Raw genomic sequence first — 21,038 nt, 5'->3', positions numbered from 1 at the left:
ACGTTCAAAAGCCAAAAGCAGACAATGATGCTGTCCCTGTGTGCGCACTTCACACAGAGCTTGAATCGCAACATCTGCGGTTAGCGTAGCATTCAGAACAACAACACGCTCACCGACAGCCCCAAAAAGAACACATTTCACTTACCGACTTGAGATGAATCACCTGCAGAGAAAAAAAAAGGAGAGGGGAAAAAAAGGATTAGTAAAAACAATGCCAAATTTGACTTGATCACAGGGCGGGGAATTGGCTTGACAAAAAATGATGACAGAAAAAGAAACAGCATCCGTAATTTCCGTTAATCATCCGATGCAAAACAACAAATACCAAACAATTCGTCTCAATAATGTTTGAATAGAGGCTTTTCATATAGAGACTTATTACGTCTCTAATGACTGAAAATGCATAAAATAGGTTCACAAATGTGTAAAGCATAGGAAATATAAAAGGAAATAAATGAAGGGGTAGGGGCAGGGCTAAGGGGTAAGGGGCAGGGCTAAGGGTTAGGGGCAGGGCTAAGGGGTAGGGGCAGGGCTAAGGGTTAGGGGCAGGGCTAAGGGGTAGGGGCAGGGCTAAGGGGTAGGGGCAGGGCTAAGGGTTAGGGGCAGGGCTAAGGGGTAGGGGCAGGGCTAAGGGGTAAGGGGCAGGGCTAAGGGGTAAGGGGCAGGGCTAAGGGTTAGGGGCAGGGCTAAGGGGTAGGGGGTAGGGCTAAGGGGTAAGGGGCAGCGCTAAGGGGTAGGGGGCAGGGCTAAGGGGTGGGGGGCAGGGCTAAGGGTTAGGGGCAGGGCTAATGGGTAGGGGCAGGGCTAAGGGGTAAAGATGGATTGGGATTGGGTCATCAGAAAGTTTATCTAGTAAGTTTATCTTAAAGCAAATTATGTTAACTAGATTTGTGGATTATCATTGCAATATGAGGTAATAGTATGCAATGCCAGTGAATTCAGTTTACCAATGTATTTATATTTTTTTTATTAAAATGCATTGAAACTTGGGGTTGAGAGTATCATTCTCCAGTCCAGCTCGAACTGATCTAAAACTGAACTATGTCTGAAGATAAAGCAGAAAGACTTCATAACACATTCATATGCTGACAATAAATAAATCAATATATATCGATACATGAATACTTTTGTATAAATCCGCCATCACTAATATGATTATAATGTCAGATGGATAAGTATGATCAAAGGGAATCTAGACAATATTCCACACTGTATCTGATCCGTCTTTAAAAATGTGAAAAACAGATATGGTAAAGCTAACAAAAATTAGCATGCTAACAGCGCATTTCCTGTATTGCAGATAATAAAATGCCCTCCATAATTATATGTAAAGAGCTGAAATTGGTCAATTTTCTCCATGAATAGATGCGTTTAGAATATATGTATACAGAAGCAAAACACATTTTACTTCAAAAAATATACTCATATATTCATACAGTGTATACAGACACTTTAATACCCGTTGATTTGCATTTTAACTTTAAACAGAACAATTTTAGCTAACCTATAGTCATGAATAAATAAAAGTCACCATATATTCCTTTCCTTGGCTAGATCCAGTGTTGCTATTTTTTTTTTTTTCTTCCGTATTAAATGATCTGTTCCTCAGTTTTATTTCTTTAAGTTCAGGAAATCACATCTACTTCTTTCAGTACACAGTAGAAGTATGTGGAAGTTCTCAGAGTGAGCGATGACGCCTATTCATTTTAAAAAAAGTGTTTTGTTAGATGTGAATTGCAAAGAAGCAACTTCCAGAGCCAATCCTCAACCAACTAAAAGAACAAGCATAACAGTTTATTCTAAATGTTCCTCGCTCATGGTTCAAAATTAGGTACAGGTCATTTTAAGACTAAATATAAAGTACTTGATAAGCTAAAAGTGGTTGTGAAAGCGTATTACACTCGAACGCCCTTGGGTGCTTGCCAGTGGTCAATAAATGTGCAAAATTAGGTGGAATATTTTTAATAAACTTGCATAATTTTAATCTCAAATATTGATCCATGCTCTGCGGTTCACTTTTTAATTAAAGACTGGTGCGTGCTACAGTAATAGAGCCGGTTTACAAGGATCAATATCTCTGGGAGTTTAATTAAGATGACAAAAGTTAGGTGGCTTCACAACGAAGTTAGTCACACAACTTGACAACCAGTATTGGGTGAGCTCAGTTGTGAGTTCAAACTTTGCTGGGATTGGTTAAAACCGCCTGTCAATCGCTCAGAAGAATGCAAGGATCACGATATCACAAAGTTACATACAAAGCTCGTGTCGGCGGAACACTGGTCAATTATTCTCATATGAGTCCAGCTTTCAAGAGTTTATCTCTACCATTGCAAGATAGTGTCAATACTTACAAGCTACTTTTCTTACTTTTATTTGAACAGTATTTTTCTAGTACAGTATTTTTCTAGTGCTCTTGATTTTTCAAATTAAACCACTTTGAGAATTAATTTAGTATCTTATTTTATTATAATCAGGGCCGTCGGTAGAAATTCTGGCCCCCCTGAAAGCTTTCTAAACTGGGCCCCCCACACGTTTTTATTAGGTTAGCGGACTTTACCCATTGCTGCACTTATTGATTGTACATTTTTGAACAATTCATACATAATTTTGTGTATTTCTAGCAGCTCATCACACTCCAGTTGAACTATGAATAAAAGCACAATTTAACCTTTAGACCTATTGATTGTCTTACATAAGTTGGTTTATCCAGACAGTGGTGGGCTATCATTTTAAATTCTATCCACCCCCTCCGCCCCTGGAGCAGCTGTAGATTTACTGCATGATCCTTCAGTTTGACTGGACTGTGCAGAGGAAACACTACAGGAGCACACACTGTCAAGAGGCGTCTGAACCTCTGTTTTATGTTGTTTTGATGGTGATAGTTTGGGCTTTAGTCTGGTTGAGAGGTGATGACTTTGTTTCATTCATTTGACATAATGATCATTTCCCTGCAAATGTTAGGTTGTTTTTTTGTAAACTAAATACTGATAGGGATTGCAAACACAGAACTGATCTCCAGAACCGTGAGCTGCGTGTGTGTAACTAGTGACACGTTTGTCCTGCTCGCTCTGGTCACCTTGAGCACAGGTTCTGCAGCTCAGGGGCAGCGGAGTGGACTGAACCACTAAGAGAGAGGGGTGGTTGAAACATAGAACGTTCTTTTATTTGTCAAACACACAAACTAGATGAATACAACATACAATAAGGGCCTCATACCCTGTAATAAATACTATTATGAATATAGAAAAGTATTCTGGTCCTTCTGGGCGCTGGTCAGCCTTGGGCATTTAGAATCTTTCTGACCTTTCTCTCCTGTTCGGCACCCCTGGTTATAATTTTAATATAGTTACTTAGGGCTGTAACCATTTTTTTGCATATAATAAAGTGAACTCTGTATTCCCCAGTGCAGATATGATGGACTGTGGCCTCGTTGAAGCATCTACTACGAGAGATCGCTGGTATTGTATTTTGGAGGGGGGTTTGGTGCGTGCACGCCCCCTGGTGGGCAGAAAGTACGGGCATTAAGACAAGAGCACAGCCTGGTTTGGTTGTTATTCCCCATTTATGACCGACATTTCTGTGTTTTATAGAAGAGAGTATCTCACCTACGCTTTGTCTGTGAAATGGAAACCAAAAAGATACAACGGAAAACTTCACATTGATCAGATATGCGGGCCACTTATGACTCCGATATTAAATGTAGCTCCACATTACCCCTTATCTATCACCAGAGCCACGGCTATTCAAATTCTAAGCAAACTTACAAAAGGCTGTGCATCGTGGAACTGTAAGGCCTGTCTAAAACGAACCAAATCAAAGCAGTCGGACTCAGACCACCATTAGACGAGAGGCACAAACCAAAAACTAAAAGAAAACTATTTGGAGCACTTAGGGCTTCAATTAACCATAAAAGAAAAAACACCCATCCCTAGCTATGTAAAATGATTTCCTTGATATTCCTTGATAAGTTGATATTTTTCTGCTGCACCAAACCAAAAGCTACTTTACACTTCACTCGCCAACACACAGGGGGCCAAATGCCTTGCCTGTCCCTTCAGCAATACTCCTATTTCTCTGTTATCCTTGGCCCGAGCATCCTCCTATCATCCTCCACTCAGCGGCAGCCCGTTAACTCTCGCCGTACGCCATCTTGTGTTATTTACTGCTCCGCTGGGGTCGCGCCAGACTTTACTGCCACGGCCCCTCTCCCCGGAATGATATACCGCCAATAAAGCCCTTCTCTGTGTCCCTCACCAAGATGGCCGGCCGCTATAACTTTTTATTCGTACACAGCTGCCAACTGCACAGAATCGCACCGGATCACATATGCCTGCGTGTACGAGAAGGCTACATTTGAACAACTATGTCTTCATTGTCCTGTTTTACAGTGATTCAAAGCTGCCATTACTGTTATCTTTATGTTCCAATGTGGGTGAAAGGGAGGCACAAACAGCAGAAAAACTGTAGGGCTAAAGCTCTGAGGGAAATCGTGTTTATTGCAAGGGCCGGTCGACTTGGTGGGCGATTATTCATCCTTTCATGTGAAACTTCTGTAGTTCACTTCAATAAATGTGAGGGAAACATGTACTACAAGTTTTCATCATGTAATGTATTCACATAAAAGATAAGGATGTTATGAGTACAAATTGACCAAATCGAATTAGGGACATGAGAAATTGACAGAGCCAGGTTAAAATGTCCAGGTTAATTGTGTTAGTATATTAGACACAAAAACAAAAAGCACGTAAACTACATTTGACCTACATTACGCATTTAAAAAAATTATATTTTTGCAGCAAATTAAAACTAAATAAATCAGTATTGGAAATGTATTTAAACAAATGGTTCTGTACGATCCCCCCACAAAGTTTGGTGAGTACTTTAATTCTCTGAGGGAGAAAAATGTATTGGGAAATAAAAAGTGATTCAAGTAATAAAATCTCCCATATACATCTATGATTCCAAGTATGAAATGAAATTCTGAAACACATTACGGGCAGATTGGACAATGTTTTAGAAAACTGAATGATTTATTTATTTTTTATCATACATAACACATTTTAATAATATTTTTTTAGCTGACTGAACAATACCTTAGGAAAAGTAGTTTTTTTTTATATTTTTTTAATGATTATTTCAGCTTAATCCACAGCTACCATTCTTGTACTTTTCTTTTTCAACCCTTACATGTTCTTACTCTTTGACAAATTACTGTTCTCTTATCTTCTCTTTAACAATAATTATAGATGTTTTCATTTGTTTGCATTGTGATTCAAACACATCTCTTTCTGTTCAGTAAAGCTTTGTGCTCGACAAAGAAAGGAAAGTTGAATTTGGACCAACTAGAGCGGGACTCAAACCCTTTTTACCCCACACGCTTTCCAACCTTTCCCATCAGAACCAGACCCATTACTGCGACTGAACCGGCCGATGCAAGTGTCTTCATCGGTCCGTTTTACAGTGATTCAAGGCCGCCCGCCATTACTCCACATCTTTATAGCCTCGTACGTATTTCCACGTTGGGGCGAGCTGCAAACAAGCCAAACCCTGCAGTCTGCCGGTGGACTGTGTCTGCGAGGACCCGGTTTATTGATCGTCTTCATTCCTCCTGCAGTGTTTGTTTCATGGGGTCTCTCTGCCGCTGTGGTGGGGGATGCTCCGTCTCACTTTACAGGCCCGGGTTGGAGATGGTGGACGGGGGGGGACAGGGTTTGGAGGATGGATTAGGCGGAGGCCAGATGATGGAGCAGAGCAGTAAAAGCGCCTCAGGACACATTTGGGCTGGAAAGGGCTCCCAGTTTGGTAAATCGGCTTGTTTTCACCTTGGGTAAGCAGTGGGAGACGTACAGCCAATGAACCAGAGGCTTTATGCTTGCAGTGGGTTGGGTTCTGGGGCTAATGGTTGTGAAGTCAAGTTTAAATGTTAAGTAATGTAAAGACACTTTTGCGCTTGCGGTCATTTGTTTTGTCTTTTGTGTTAGTTCAGAATGATCAAACCAGTAAAAATACTAAAAGTACGACAATAAAAATACATATTGATCATACTTTAGAATATTATTTCCCGTTTTTACATTTGAGGATGATCTAAAACTGAGAAAAAGCCAAAATAAGATTTTTTTTTTTCAAATGTGTGATTTTAGTTTTTTTGCAGAATGTGCTAATTGAAGTTATGAATGTGCCCCTCTGTGCTTCAGATAACACTATTGGTTGTCTTAAATGTATACATTAAGCTGTTAAAAATGGGTAGTTTTCTGGTCTTTTTCCAGCGCTCCTCGGGGACCTCACCTATTTCCAGCCAGCGCATTGTTGTTATTTTTCGGACAAACAGCTGCGAGCCACATGGCTACTTAAAACACCGTCATACTCCGTGGTGTTGAAGATGGAGTACGGAGTACAAAAAGACGAAAACGAAAAAAGATCCACGAAAATAAAGTGATTGGCGTAAGTACTCACAAGATCCCTGCATGCGTGCATTTGCCCAGAAAAACTTTGTAAAATGAATCTAATTACTGAATACTATAATTAACTAATAATCCAATTTCAACTCTCATTAATTTTCTTCTAAAGATAATTATTTCTATTTAGCTGTCATTCAACTTTATATGAAATAAACAGCCTAAAGTCCTCCATAATACAAAGTTGTATTTATTTTGTTAGTGTATGCATTTGATGACATAGCGTGCTAACTGTTTCCTTCTTCTTCTTTTGTTGTTGTTTTATGACATAGTTATTTTTTTTTTTTTAAGATCTTGTTGCCCTTAGGCTTTATTAGACAGGAGAGGAGAGTGTGAAATGGGGGATGACAACTCATGACACTGCGGCTGCACCTGGAGCCTGGCATATGTGTGCTGTGCCTTAACCACTCCACCACCGAGCAGCACTGTTTCAGACTGAAAGTCAGTAGGGCTAGTACATTTGAAATTGTGATGCGTTATTAAAAGAGTAATCTGATTACAGTGAATCCCTTACTTTGTAACTACTACTTTGTTACTGCATCAATACTATACATAGAAAGTTGGCTTAAATTGTGGATTATTTTCTAATCATTCGTAATTTTTGAATGTATCTCGTTTTCATCAATGGAAATCTACACCTTGAATGAAGTACAGACAACAATTTCATAAAGAACAGACTTAGTAACTACGTCATAAAGGGGTTAGGCTCTTACCCCTTTAACAAGTATTTGTTCAGTATCTCAATGAAGTTTCCTTTATGCTTTATTAAGACCAATTCAAAGATACAGTTCTCACAGTGTTGTGTTATCGTGGACAAAACGATGGCGTTACGCGGTGCACTTGTGCCCCCCCCCTCACCGACACGGCCCATTGCTCCTCTTATATGACAGTGGATGAAGCGATGGAAAAGCAAAGCACAACATGACCCGATGCAAGCCCTCCATTTAGTTTGGGATCGCTCCAGAGCCGAGCAGGGAGAGGAGCAGTGACCCCGGCCAGAGGAGATTTAGTTCCCCTTCTTTTTCTCTGCTCGCCTCCCTTACCCCGTCCCTTACCCCTCCCTTGCCCCCGCGCCGGTACCAGGCTGTCCGACAAGCACGATACACATGGCTCTATGGGCGCAAAGGCACGAGTTCATGACACCAAAAGAAGAGGAGAAAAATAGAAAGATAGAAATACATTCATAGGCCAGATTCTTGATGATATGAGATATTTGGAGGACTTCCACACCTTCAAAATATGTAATGTTTTCTTCGAATGAACTGCTATTTACAGCGCATCCTTCTGAATAGCATGGATAGAAAGGAGGTGTGAAAAAAGGGGTTAAGATTAAAACAATAATAAAGACAAAGATTATACTAGTACCCGAAGTAACCGATAAACAGATTATATAGCATCACCCTGTGCAGCCACATTTTGTAATAATAATCCAAAATGTAATACAATTGTAACATTAGTATGTATTGAAAGCCACACTTTGTAAAGATCTGCTACAAAAGTGCAAGTGCTAAACTTATTTACCATGACAATTTAGAAATATATGGAAAAAAAATCTGAAAATCTGGTCTTATTTCATACAGCAATCTTTCTATTTTACTACGCTTGGTGCCAAATCCGTGGCGCTATCACACTTTCTCCTCACCTTTGCTCTCCAACGCAAAGACCATTAAACTGGTCCAAAACATGTTTCATCAGTTTATATTTCTGTATAATGTTGCAGCTTGTTATCTTCCAACCAATCGCCACCATCACTGCAGTTTTTGTAACTTTTCTGTTGACGGACACTTCTTATTTGAGCTCCCATGAAAAAAACAACATCCCCTTTGAGATGCAGATCGTAAAAGCAGCTGGGCCGGAACAGTTTGGACTGCTGACCACTGCTCTCTTATCTGTTGGTGATAACACATACAGTCAAACACATGGCCGTGGTGAAGAGGAGCGTGAGAGGGCAAAATGTGTTGAGAAGAGATTGGTGGGCAAACAACGGCTCTTCTAGTGTTACCCACCCGTTTAAACTAGCCACTGTAGCTTAAGAGTCCTCTGCAGAGTCCTCACATGGGCAATAAAGTACACATCAACCTGAGGAAAACCTTCAATGGTGCATTAAACAACACATACATTGTTGTTTCAGCTTCGGGCAAGGATCTTCACCCACTTTGCATGTGTAAAAAGCTGATGGAGAGAAGATTGGTTTTGGCTTGTTGCCTTGATCGTACTGAAGGATTTGTCTGTATCTAAATCGAAGCCTGGGTTTTTACTCCTAAAAGAGAGCGCGTGGCGTTAAACTTTTGCCAGCTGACTTTTTAAGGTGTCCCGAGTTGAGTTTAATGGGGCTTGGTAGTGTGCGTTGGGTTTGAATGTCCGATTCTTGTTGATGCTTTCGAAGTAGATGGGCGAGGGGTTGGCAACTTGGTACGATTTGGACTTTCAAGAGAACGTATCATTACTCCCCTTGCAGCTGCTGGAAAAATATGAAACAGAAAATATTGCTCAACTCGCCAATCCCCCCCTCATAGACCACAAGCAGAACTCACACTCGGCAACCGAACGGTCAAATAGCTGGTCTTATTTTCCAGCAGAGTGAGCAAACAACGCCAAACTGCTGGCGCTCTGCCTTGATCATGATCCGATTACCGCTGCATTTCACCTAATAAGCTAAATGGTTGGAAACACTACTCGCCACGGGAATAAAAAACATTGTATTATAGAAGTTCACCACAGGACTATAAGGTGTTCCACTATCAGGTAGAAAGACTGTTGGGGACACAGAATGAAATACTACTGTTTTAATTAGTAATTACAAGACTGGAATTGCAAACGGACATATGCCGGCCTGTGGGCAGTAACAAGGCATTAACGGCCGACTTCTAAATCGAAATTTAATGAATTGCTCTTGTTAGAGTAGCTATAAAATGGAAATAAGTGCAGAGGATAATCATCCATATGAGATTAATTAATGTAAAGAGAGGGGTTTGTGCTTATTCCAACGCTGAAGTAGGGCTTAGTAACTTTCTTTGTATGAGGACTGTTTTGCTTCCAGTTGGCTCTTGAGTACTCCCTTGGTTTTCATTGTCTCATTTGAATACTTTGTTTGAAAATGAAATATTGGACTCCAGGCTGTTCCCACTCGATTTCAGAACTATATATTTGGGCCTCAAAACTCCGGCCGTGGACACAATAAATGGACACCTCTGGAATGTACTCTTGGCGGCAGGGAAGAAGGTCATCACAAAGAAATGGAGGACACAAACGGCACCAACCGTTAAACATTGGACTGGGCTTGACGTATGGAATTGACATACGCAAAATGGAAAAATACACATTCAGACGTAAATGTAAAATGGACTTATTTGAAAGACTTAACCAAATGGGACTTCGGGCGATAATATGTGTCTTAACTGTTTTTTGGTCTGTGTTATAAAATGAAAAAGGTCATTTGCAGTGAGTCCATTCAATATTGCTGGATACTTGGGTACTAACAAATACAGAAGTGTGCTTTATGTACTTCACAGAAATATAGTTCCATAGCTTTTTATTTGTTGCGTAAATAGATGTGTTGTTTTTTTGGGGCACCACTAAAACATACACCAACAATTATTCATATTTCTTGGTTGTGTTGTTTATTATGGAACAATGGGCATATTTAAGGAATACCTTGCAAGTTGTCTTTAGTACTTTTTGTAAATATAATAAAGGAAATAAAAAGTATGGGGTAGGAACCATTTAAAAAAAATATTTGAGTAATTTTCATTTATCACGATCAAGGCTATTCAACATAAGGCCCGGGGGCCAAATCAGGCCCTCCAAGCTATTTAATCCGGCCAACAACCCATCTTCCAAATATTACAACAATATATGTGTATATTGTTTACTGGTTTAATTCTGGGTTAGCACTATTAGACTTGGCTTGGTCTTAATTTAGTCGTAGTTTAATTTTGCTTTAGGCCTGTTTTGATTCTGGGTTAGTCCTGGTTCAGACCTGTCTAGTCCCGGTTTAATTCTGGTTCAGTACTCGATGGGCGATTTAGCAAAGAAATGTTGGTAAAGCATTTTGTATGTTATTTGTTTAAATCTAACAGTAGTTATATCACTGTATTAACTACATTTATTGAAAATCTTGTTACACAAAATTAACTTAGCGCTGATCTAGACGGTCATGTAGAAAAAACTTCTTCCCATTCCCTTTTCAAGATATGTTAAAACGTGTTGATAGAATAATTTGTCTTCTTTGTTGATTAAAAATGTGCTAAATGAGCATACTCAAAACTATTCATTCATATTCTTTGCAGTGGCTCTTTAAAACATCCACAGTATTCAAGCCGACCAAGCCAACACATTCTAAGCCCTGGATCGTAAAGTGTGCCTTAGCCAGAAGATAACCTAACTTTGCAAACTCGTAAAATAATATAAAATAATGATAATAAAAATATGAATCATGAAGCTGGGTTATATCATTGAACTCTGACAGAAGCGCAGGAAGAGCTGGATTTACTGCGCAGACTTATTTTAAAAGATGAGTCACGGACCTTTTGGTGTGAAATGCAGATGGCTCCTTTCTCAATGAAAAAAAAAAAAGATAAAAACAATCTGAAGGAAGGTGAAGAGTTCTGCCAAATCCCGCAGGGTAATGAAGCGGTTCTGATGTGTGATCCTCCAGCAGCTCCCCATGTGTGCCGTGTGCAGAGGAAGTTGGACCACCACCAATGATAGCACTTTTTGACTCTAAGAAATGATGTCGAATTATATCTAATACATCTTGGACTTTGTGAAAAACAGTGTTTTTTTTAATCTGTTAAAGGTTTTATCTGTTAAAAAAAAAAAAAAAAAAAACGTATAGGGATGTGCCCCATAGTATAGTTTATTTATTTCTTTAGTTAGACCAACAAAACAATTAAATAAAAATGTAATGGATTGATATAAAATTACATAAAATAATGTAGTTTCAATGGGGAGTTTTTGCGTATCCTCAGAATATTATAAAATGTGAATTTTTTTTTTTAACATTTTTAGTTTTGGTATATGAAGAGCACTCGGATACATGTGTGTGAAATCGAAGCACGGTTAGAAAACATTTACAGTTGCATTTCAGGCTGCGTGGCCGAGCACGAAACCGATTGTCTGAAATCACCTGGCCAAACGGAGAGGATATCGGAGCAGGCTATCATCCTCCGAGCCGTTTGGACACAGTTTGAGGAAGGAAAACGTGGAGAGGAAATCAGCGAGGACGGCGACGCGAGGTCTAACTTTCGAGAGCGACTTTGACAAAACCGTGATGTGCTTTGTGTTTTCGCTTTCCATTCACAGCCATTTAACTTGTCAAAAATTGTACTCATGTACCAGGTTCTTTTTTTTTACATTCATGGCACGCAAGGAATTATCGCTATTTAATAAGTAAATCACCAGTCCGGTACCCAAACTTGTCTTTTATCTTTGAGTTTTTTTCTTCTTTTTATGATTAATGCCCTCCACATAACTCATCTCATACAAATTCTTATTAGCACGCAGCCTCAATTCACCCCATGCTGCTTTTCAAAGGTTACAGCTTCAGGAACATTTGGCTATGCATTTCAAATTTTAACTTTTCATTCCTCATAAAGGCATTTCCATATTTTTTATCTGCTCCTCCGTTGGTGTTTAATGCTATTCTGAGCAGGTGTAGCACGACTTTACCCGCTCCTTGAGACATGAGCTTGATGCATTCCGCTTGTTAGAGCCTAACTTCCGCCCACATAAAGTGCACTCACGGGTTGATTGGTTGCCAGACTCAAGTTTCTTTTAAGTTGTGTTTATGCAGTGAGTCTATTCCAATTCGTTTTAGTTTTTTTGTTTTTTTTTTCAGCTGAGAGTTGTTGGATTGTAGATGCTTTGAGTCTGAGAGCGTTTCAACAGTAATTAATTTATGACATTTGGATGCTGTAACAAGTTAAGGGAGAACACTTGAAACTTCTCTGCATTTGAACCATCCGTCAGTGCATAGAGAAACCTGTTTGGAGCATTTTGGTGGTGCAAGTAAATGGTTAGTGGAAATTGCCTGGAAACGTACTTTGGGATTGGAAGTTAGGAAATGAGCCGAGGTGAGAACTCAGGTCTTTATCAATGAATGTTTGAGCCATAAAAACGTCTGTGAAAGTTTCCTCTATAGACCCTTCACTGATTCTATTGGCTTGTACCATTCTATACATTAGCTTCGATGCATTTTCAATGGAGGAGTTAGCTTTAGCCACCAAACGTCGCAAACTATTCAAATCCAGTGCTGTTTTGGCGACCGACGACCACTCAACCACACGCGAGTAACACTAGAGCCTCGTTAGAAAACATTATCACGTGTAGCGCTCTTTTACATAGATTATTAATAAGTGATTAGCGCTGCAATAACACAAAAGTATTAAACATGTCTTGAATCAAATTTTTTTCAGAGGAACAATGCGCCAAATATATAATGGGTCACAACAATTTGACAATAAACAGTTTGTGTTATTCAATTTTGTGCCACTAATCCTGCATTAAATTTAGCTTAAGACACCGGAGCTGAACGTTAAATATTGACTGCTATTGGCAAACATCAAAATGCATGTTTTTTAGTTTGCTGTTCCATCAAAATGAATGGAATAGAGTGTTTACATAAGTACCAGGCTGTGTGCACAGATATTCTAAGAGTAGAGTTTATTAATGGCTGAAATATTACGCACTCACTTTTGCAAGTTATGGTTGACCTAAAGGTGAAAGGTTATGACATGCCATAATTAGACCGATGATTATCTACAAAATGTTACATAAACGTAACAAACCAAAAATAGTGGCTTAAGAAGATTCCATTTCAGTCACAGCTTCAACCCGTGCAAACTGCTGTTGTGCGCTCGAGCAAGACACTGCGTGGATGTTTGTATGAGTGACATAAGGTTGTCGTGTGATGGCAGAGGCAGCTGGCACAGATTGACAGCGAAGTTTGATTTGCAACTACGGCTGCGCTGGCAGTGAATGCCGTTTTAAGCCGCGTTGCCTGGTAACACAGTATGACACTGTACCATATTATGGGCTGGGTGAAGTGTGTATGTGGGCAGACGCATACAGACTGTGTGAAAAGCCTATGGTCCTGGAGGGTTGGAGTGTCCGCCGCGCTGAAGTGCCACTCCTGAAGAGGACACAACCATCTTCAAAGAGCCAGGCAATGTGATAAAAGAATGATGAAATACTAAAACACGCCATGTGGTCTGGTCAATGCAGTTCGTGTGTTATTAAACTGACGTAACATTGATTGTGTTTGATATTTTGCGGTTTTGAAGTGCTGTCCAATTTGATTCGGTGTCTTCCTTGGCCCTCCTGAATATTGTCTATTATTTGCATTGCTGTTGGCCTTTAAACATGACCTTGAGTAACTCTACTTTGGCATTTTATGGACTCTTACAACTAAAATAGCACTTCATCTAATGGTAAAGAGGGGAAATAGACAGAAACTAGAATATGAGAATGGGAATATAACCCATCAAAATGAATAGTGGCTGATTCAATTTCCACTATGAGCGTTTAACAGCGCTGCATACAATGTAAGCATTAAGATTTTGAAAGGTTGTCCCTCGTACAAAAGCTTCAATGGATCCAGTGACCTTGAATTTACTCTGCTCTGATTCAATCGTAGATCTTATTTGTTGCGTCAAACCATTCTTTTCAACACACACCCACAAAATCACACACAGCCACTCGTTCTGATCCGTTTGGTTCTCAGTTTGGGCACATCTCCTCCAGGAGCCGGGTCCATCTCTCTTCTAATCCTCTGGACTGGATGCTGAAGCTGCAGCCCGGTATTTCAACAAATCCCCTCCTGCAATCGCAAAGTAGCGCTTCTCTTGGTGTCATGAGCCTATTGACACGGCACAAGCTGGCAAACACGCACATGCACATGCTAGGACTCGCACATGCTAGCACACACACACGCTGGCACACGGACGGACACACACACACACACACACACGCTAAGATGTGCACAAGCTGGCACATGCACACATGCATACTAAGACACGCACATGCTAGGACACACGCACATGCTGGCACACACACACACACTAGGACACGCACATGCTGGCACACGCACATGCTGGCACACACACTATGACACGCACATGCTGGCACACGCACATGCTGGCACACGCACACACTCTAGGACGCGCACATGCTGGCACACACACTATGACACGCACATGCTGGCACACGCACATGCTGGCACACGCACACACTCTAGGACGCGCACATGCTGGCACACACACTATGACACGCACATGCTGGCACACACACTAGGACACGCACATGCTGGCACACGCTCACACACTAGGACACGCACATGCTGGCACACACACTAGGACACGCACAAGCTGGCACACACACTAGGACACGCACATGCTGGCACACGCACACACACTAGGACATGCACATGCTGGCACACACACTAGGACACGCACATGCTGGCACACGCACACACACTAGGACACGCACATGCTGGCACACGCACACACACTAGGACACGCACATGCTGGCACACACACTAGGACACGCACATGCTGGCACACGCACACACACTAGGACACGCACATGCTGGCACACACACTAGGACACGCACATGCTGGCACACACACTAGGACACGCACATGCTGGCACACGCTCACACACTAGGACACGCACATGCTGGCACACGCTCACACACTAGGACACGCACATGCTGGCACACGCTCACACACTAGGACACGCACATGCTGGCACACACACTAGGACACGCACATGCTGGCACACGCTCACACACTAGGACACGCACATGCTGGCACACGCTCACACACTAGGACACGCACATGCTGGCACACACACTAGGACACGCACATGCTGGCTCACACACTAGGACACGCACATGCTGGCACACGCTCACACACTAGGACACGCACATGCTGGCACACGCTCACACCCTTCATTAAAAAAACATTACTACATGCATAATTCTATTCAAACATCAACCATCAATGTTTAGCTTCTTTCCTAAGCTAAACCCACATAGACATGGAGTGTACCCGGGGGTTTAAAGTTGAGGTAGCAATTTCAGTGTTTTATTGTGTATTGTTTCAGGTATTGTTAGCGTTTTGTTGTATTGTTTAATATCAGTGACAAACTCCTGCATTCTTGGTTATGTTTTCACCCATTTGCAGTCTGTTTTCTCAATGATAGATGATTGTAAGTGTCTTGGAGTGTCTGGAAACGCACTATCGTAATAAAATATAACATCATTTTTTGATGACAGTTAGCTTTATTTATTCCCATGCAGTGCAGTGCCACTCGAACAGTAGTAGTATTTTCCTTTCTGTTGACTATTTCTTGAAGTTATTTTCAAAAATTCCATTCATGCACATTCAAAATGACACATTACATTGACATGGAGACTGGTCTTAACTTCAACATCATAATAACTAGCTACTTGCCTAATCCCAACCTTAATAACCCATATTTTACCTAAACAAGGATTTGTATATTTTGAGCATCTGATTTTTTGTCCTTGCAACTTCTCTTAGACTATTTTTTACAACATTTCTTTAGAGGTAAATTGGTACCTAAATGTAAAAAAATAAGGATTTCTTTCAGTTTAAGATTATTTGAAAGAGCTAGTTTATGTACATTTGAAAATATGAACAATGTCTACAAATATGACACTATTCACAAGTCATCTAGCGCTATCAGGAACAAGTAGAGTCAAATATGTAAATCACTGAATCATTACGTGAAGCCAGAAGTTGGAAATAGTTCTAAAAATTGAAAATGGTTGCGTGTGTTGAAAAAAAAAACATAATCTTACAATGACTTGGCTAGACACTTGTTAACAGGAACATTTGCAGTCTCTATAGTTCTCCTGGCTGCCCCGTGAGTGAAAAGAGTCTGCGTTTGATAGCTTATTTCATTAACTGCTTTGTTTTGTTCCCTGACACAACAGAGTCTCCACTAACAACATGTAATTTTAGCATCCAATTTAATCCGGGGCAAACAAAGGGCCTCAGTGGAAGTGGTGCTGCTACAAAATAAATGGATTTCCACAGTGATCAATGATTCATAAATGGTAATAACTGTAGCTCTTGTTCTCCCCTATTCTTCTTATGATTTGTTTCAATTTGCGTCAGCACCGAGCTTTCAAAATCTTCAGGGATTTTCAAAAACAAATCACTTAATTCACTTAATTCTTTTAAATATATGTATATGCTGTTTGTTTTTTTAACATTGGAAGAAAATCTAAATCTAGGGAATGCTCTTGACTTTTTTTTCTCTTTTCTTTTTTAATAAATTTGACGAATCACCAAATGATCTTACTGAACAGCCATTTGAGGTGATTTGTGAGTTGAAATATGATACATAGAATTGGACACAGGACATTTTTCTTTTTTTTTTTTCTTCTTTTTTTCATACAACACACACAAAAGATAACAAAAAGTGAAAACAAGTTGGACTGGTATAGTTAGTAAGTATAGTTAGTTGTTCCTAATGTCCAGTAGATATGTACATTTTCAAATTTATGAAAGTAAATTTTTCCATTTTGTAAATGTCCAATGTTATGCCAGTCCAGTTCAGACAGTTCTGTCTTAGTCATCGAGCCTTGTTTACTTTTTTTTTTTTTTTTTTAATGTTTTAATTATGCTGCAGCCAAATGAACATTCAACAGGTATCCATCCATCATTGCCATTGTTGGAGTTTCACATTGTTTAGAATAAAATAAAGTGTGTTGCCCACATATTCACATTTTCTTACTCAAGCATAAAAAAAAAAAATCCATATATTTTTGATTTTCCTTTTTTTCCCCTGCTTTTCTTGGATTATGGAAGTATCTCATGTGACCAGTGAAGCGAAGAGACAGAACCAAAATTCAGTAATGGATGTTTGAGGGTTTACGAAGTCGTGAAAAACTCGTTGAAATAAGAGTGCATCTCCTTCGCTACAAACTTGAACGAGTAACTTTGAGTGTCCCTTCTCTGTTTGTTTACCCATCCTCGGCAAAACGAGCAGGTCCCATCCAAGGACCCTCACTGTCGTTCCATGGATTGCCTCGTTGCCCACAAAAAGACAGCGCAGTGTTGAATCATATTTGAACTTCAAAGTGCATGAAAAGACTGGGAAAAAACAAAATAACATTGATTGAAAAAAAGTGTTTGAATGCAGGTTGAAGGAGCCGGCCGGTGTTGTTTGACCAGTGGGGGAAATTGGCCACATGAAGGCTACTTTCAACTGCACGCTCGGCCTAAATACACAAGCGATAGATCGTTTTTTTTTGTTTTCTTGTTTAAATGTCCATATTATACACAAGTCCATTCCAATCCAACATATTTATTTCTCAATGGATCTTTTTTTCCATCTTCACACATACAAAATGAACCACAATGTTACCTGGCTTATTCCGTTTTCACAATTTCTAACATTCAAAAACACAAAATGGTGAAAACTATAAGAAAAAATATATATTGCTACTTTCAAATTTTTTAAGATGTATTATTTTTAGGGATGGTTCGATATGGAAGTTTAGTAATTTAGTAAGTAAGTCAATTTTATTTGTAGAGCGCCTTTTTAAACAAAAACAGATCAAAACAACAATAATTAAAATAAAAATAAAAAAATTGCTAGAAGAATAATCATAAAGTCAAATAGATTAAAAAATAACACAGGGACATGCTTGTCTAAATAAATGGGGTTTTATGCACAATCAGGGTAAGGTTATGGTTATGGTTAGGATTATCTTTAGCTTTAAGTTAGCAACAATTTATTTGGTTTAATTTAGGGCTTCATGATTACCTTTTGATTTGACCATGTCAGTTTCCTGAAAAGAAGAAGTTTGTCTTCAAATCAGCTCTACACAGGTCGTAGAATAAACCGTACTGGCTGTGCACGCTGTTGCTACACGGCTGCTTGAGTCAATTATTCACTTAATAATAGCATTAGTTGATTAATGTAGCCACTAATTGCTGTGGTCCAAGTAATTTAATCAACAGAGCGCTTGATAATGGACAAAAATGCACAATGTTGCTTGTATTATGGAAGTTTTTATGAAGGTCTTAATGTGTAAAATTGTTTCCCTAATTTTGCATTTATGTTGCTAACAAACATAGAGGATTAGTTCTTTCATCAGCCATGTTGTTGAGCAAACAAATCAAATCCTTTAATCAAATCCTTTAATTGGTTAATCAAAATTTCACAAATGTTTGGGTTGGTACGAGAAATAAAAGCGCTGTATTATTACGTTTTTATAATGTTTTCAAAGGCATATTTTGTTTTATATTTTAAGGTGCACTATTTAACTTTTCTGCCACATGTTTGTCTCTATGGAGATGACACGAATAGCTCCCAGAAGAAAAGTTACAGTGTATCTTTAAGTTACAAATGATATACATATTAAAACAATAAATGTATTTTATTTTATAATTTTTTTTGCATTTTTTTATTAGAGCATTGACTAAAAAAAATAAAAAAATAAATAAAAATAAAAACACATGGCAATTAAAGGAGTAAAAGTCAAAAATAAGTTAATTTTATTTTTTGAACAGATTATTTGTCAAGAGTCAAATTAGCTGCCGATAAAGGTCTTATGCAAAACACGCCGGCTTTCTGTAGCGTTTCGGGGGAAAACAGATTTAGAAAAAGCAGGTCCTGGAGCCAAAAAGATTATGTTGTCTTATTTTGGATGAAGCTTGGAGGCCACAGTGGTTTGAATAATTAAAAACCAGAGTGCAACAGAACGATGAGATAAGTGCAGCAAAAAGAGGCAAAACAGCCAGTCTGTGTGACCTGCGGCTACTCACAACCGCGTCACCATTTGAGGGGATTTTTATGTTAATTCCTGTTAGATCTCAATGCATACATACATAATAATATATTATTTTATGATTCACTTCAAAGCTTTAATTGTTTCTTAATGGGGCAAATGTGTTTGTTTGTTTATGTATGTACGTGTTTCAAAAAAATATAAAAGGCTTTTGGTTATTTTTTCTCTTTTTGTTGTTGTTGTATTTTACATGTATTAATTTATTTTTAAGGCAATTTTTTTCTTTTTGTATTTTGTTTAAAATATTTAGTTTAATCTGATTTCTTTCTGTCTTGGTTTTTGTTCTAATTTTAAATGTTTTCTATTGATATTAAAGAAGAACTGTTATGGATATCCAATATGTATCTTGCTGTTCTCCATAATAAAAAATATTTGCAACTACTTATTACAATTTATCTTTTTAAGAGATGTTTGGCCCGAAGGCTTTATTAGACAGGAGAGTAAAAAGTGAAATGGGGGGATGAGAGAGAAGGGAGGACATGCAGCAAATTGTCAGAGTCGGGATTCGAACTCCATAAATAAACTTTTCACTTTTGTAAAAATAGTAAATTTAAATATCCAGTCTATTTTCAGCCTCATTTCTCTATTTTATACATTTTTACTCATGGACCTGTTCAAATCTGATGACACGTTGTGCAGTAGAAACATTTTCAAAATATACATTGACAGTAAAGGTTTATTGAACCGTACAGATTAAAACCACTGGCATTAATCACAATTTCTCCCCAAAATGTAGGCAGTAATTATTAATTATTATTTTCTATCTTTCTTTCAGATTTTTTTTTTCTTCAATAGTGATTGTTTTCTTATTTGTTTTCTTTGTATTTCTTCTTCCATTTACTGTGATTTTTCTTTCTGATTTATTTTATTTTGTTAGTAGTGATTGTTTTCTTTCATTTGCAATTTTTCCCCCTTTCTTTCGTTCTAGTAAACGTTGTTTCCGTATAATATTTTGAATTTAGATTGATTCATTTTTTGCTGTACTGTCCTGCATTTGAGGCTCAAATCAATATTTTGGTTGATGATAATAGGCAAAACTATTATATACTGTGTGCAAATAAGCTTAAATAAGCGGTTGTGTCTCCTTTAAAAGGGGAAAATGCAACCTCGTTTAACCTAGCTACAACAGCCTTTCCTTATCATTAGTTGGACATTGAGTGATTCCTGCACGTTTGATTTATCCTGTATTGTCCTGCAAATGAGACTCAAGTGTTCAGAAAATTCCTGTTTTCACATAGCCCCTATCCCTGCCCACATTATTTGAAAAATGTAGCCTCACAGTGATACGTGTAGGGTTCTAAGATGTCACGACATAGCCACTTTTCAAAAATAAATGATGTAAATAACACTCTTCTGCTGTTTACAGTCAAATGTCACAACAAAGAGTTTAATCAGTTTTGCTTCAATTATTAGGTCGTTTAATTTGTGACGATCTATGTTTCTTCCCGTTCAAGCATAAGTGTTGCGATGTGCTTCTAACCGTCTCTTCTAACCGATTACAAGCGTTCCCTCCTTCAGACTTTTGAAACCGGGGTCCTTAATGTTGTTCCTGGCGCCTCATTGGCTCTGCTTGTACGCTTGGGCGAAATTAACACGATTTTATTATTATTCAAGGCGTTAGATCCAGGTGAAAATGTCAGCATGTCGACTGTTTGTGATACGAGTGGCAAAACTTTTACATTACAATTAAAAGAGCTATTTTAAAATATGGGGTAATATGGCTTGGGAAACAGAGTGGGGGAGACCTTATATTT

The 21,038-nt window shown here is 38.9% G+C and overlaps 1 protein-coding gene across 4 annotated transcripts in view; it reads right to left on the bottom strand.

Annotated features, from left to right (window-relative positions):
* The window catches only part of nrxn2b (neurexin 2b), a 1,099,331-nt gene that overhangs the window by 771,838 nt on the left and 306,455 nt on the right, over positions 1 to 21,038 (bottom strand). For all 4 annotated transcript variants that reach the window (XM_072459234.1, XM_072459237.1, XM_072459236.1 and 1 more), the window contains exon 5: positions 146 to 163. In XM_072459234.1, the coding sequence (XP_072315335.1) occupies positions 146 to 163 (18 nt within the window). The remainder of the gene's footprint in view (positions 1 to 145; positions 164 to 21,038) is intronic.

Source organism: Eucyclogobius newberryi, unplaced genomic scaffold (genome assembly GCF_026437365.1).
Source record: "Eucyclogobius newberryi isolate DKJ021-1_F unplaced genomic scaffold, fEucNew1.0.hap1 SCAF_22, whole genome shotgun sequence".
In the NCBI taxonomy this organism is placed as follows: domain Eukaryota; kingdom Metazoa; phylum Chordata; class Actinopteri; order Gobiiformes; family Gobiidae; genus Eucyclogobius; species Eucyclogobius newberryi.
The sequence above is the reverse complement of the archived record's forward strand: the minus strand, read 5'-3'. Positions and strand labels throughout refer to the sequence as shown.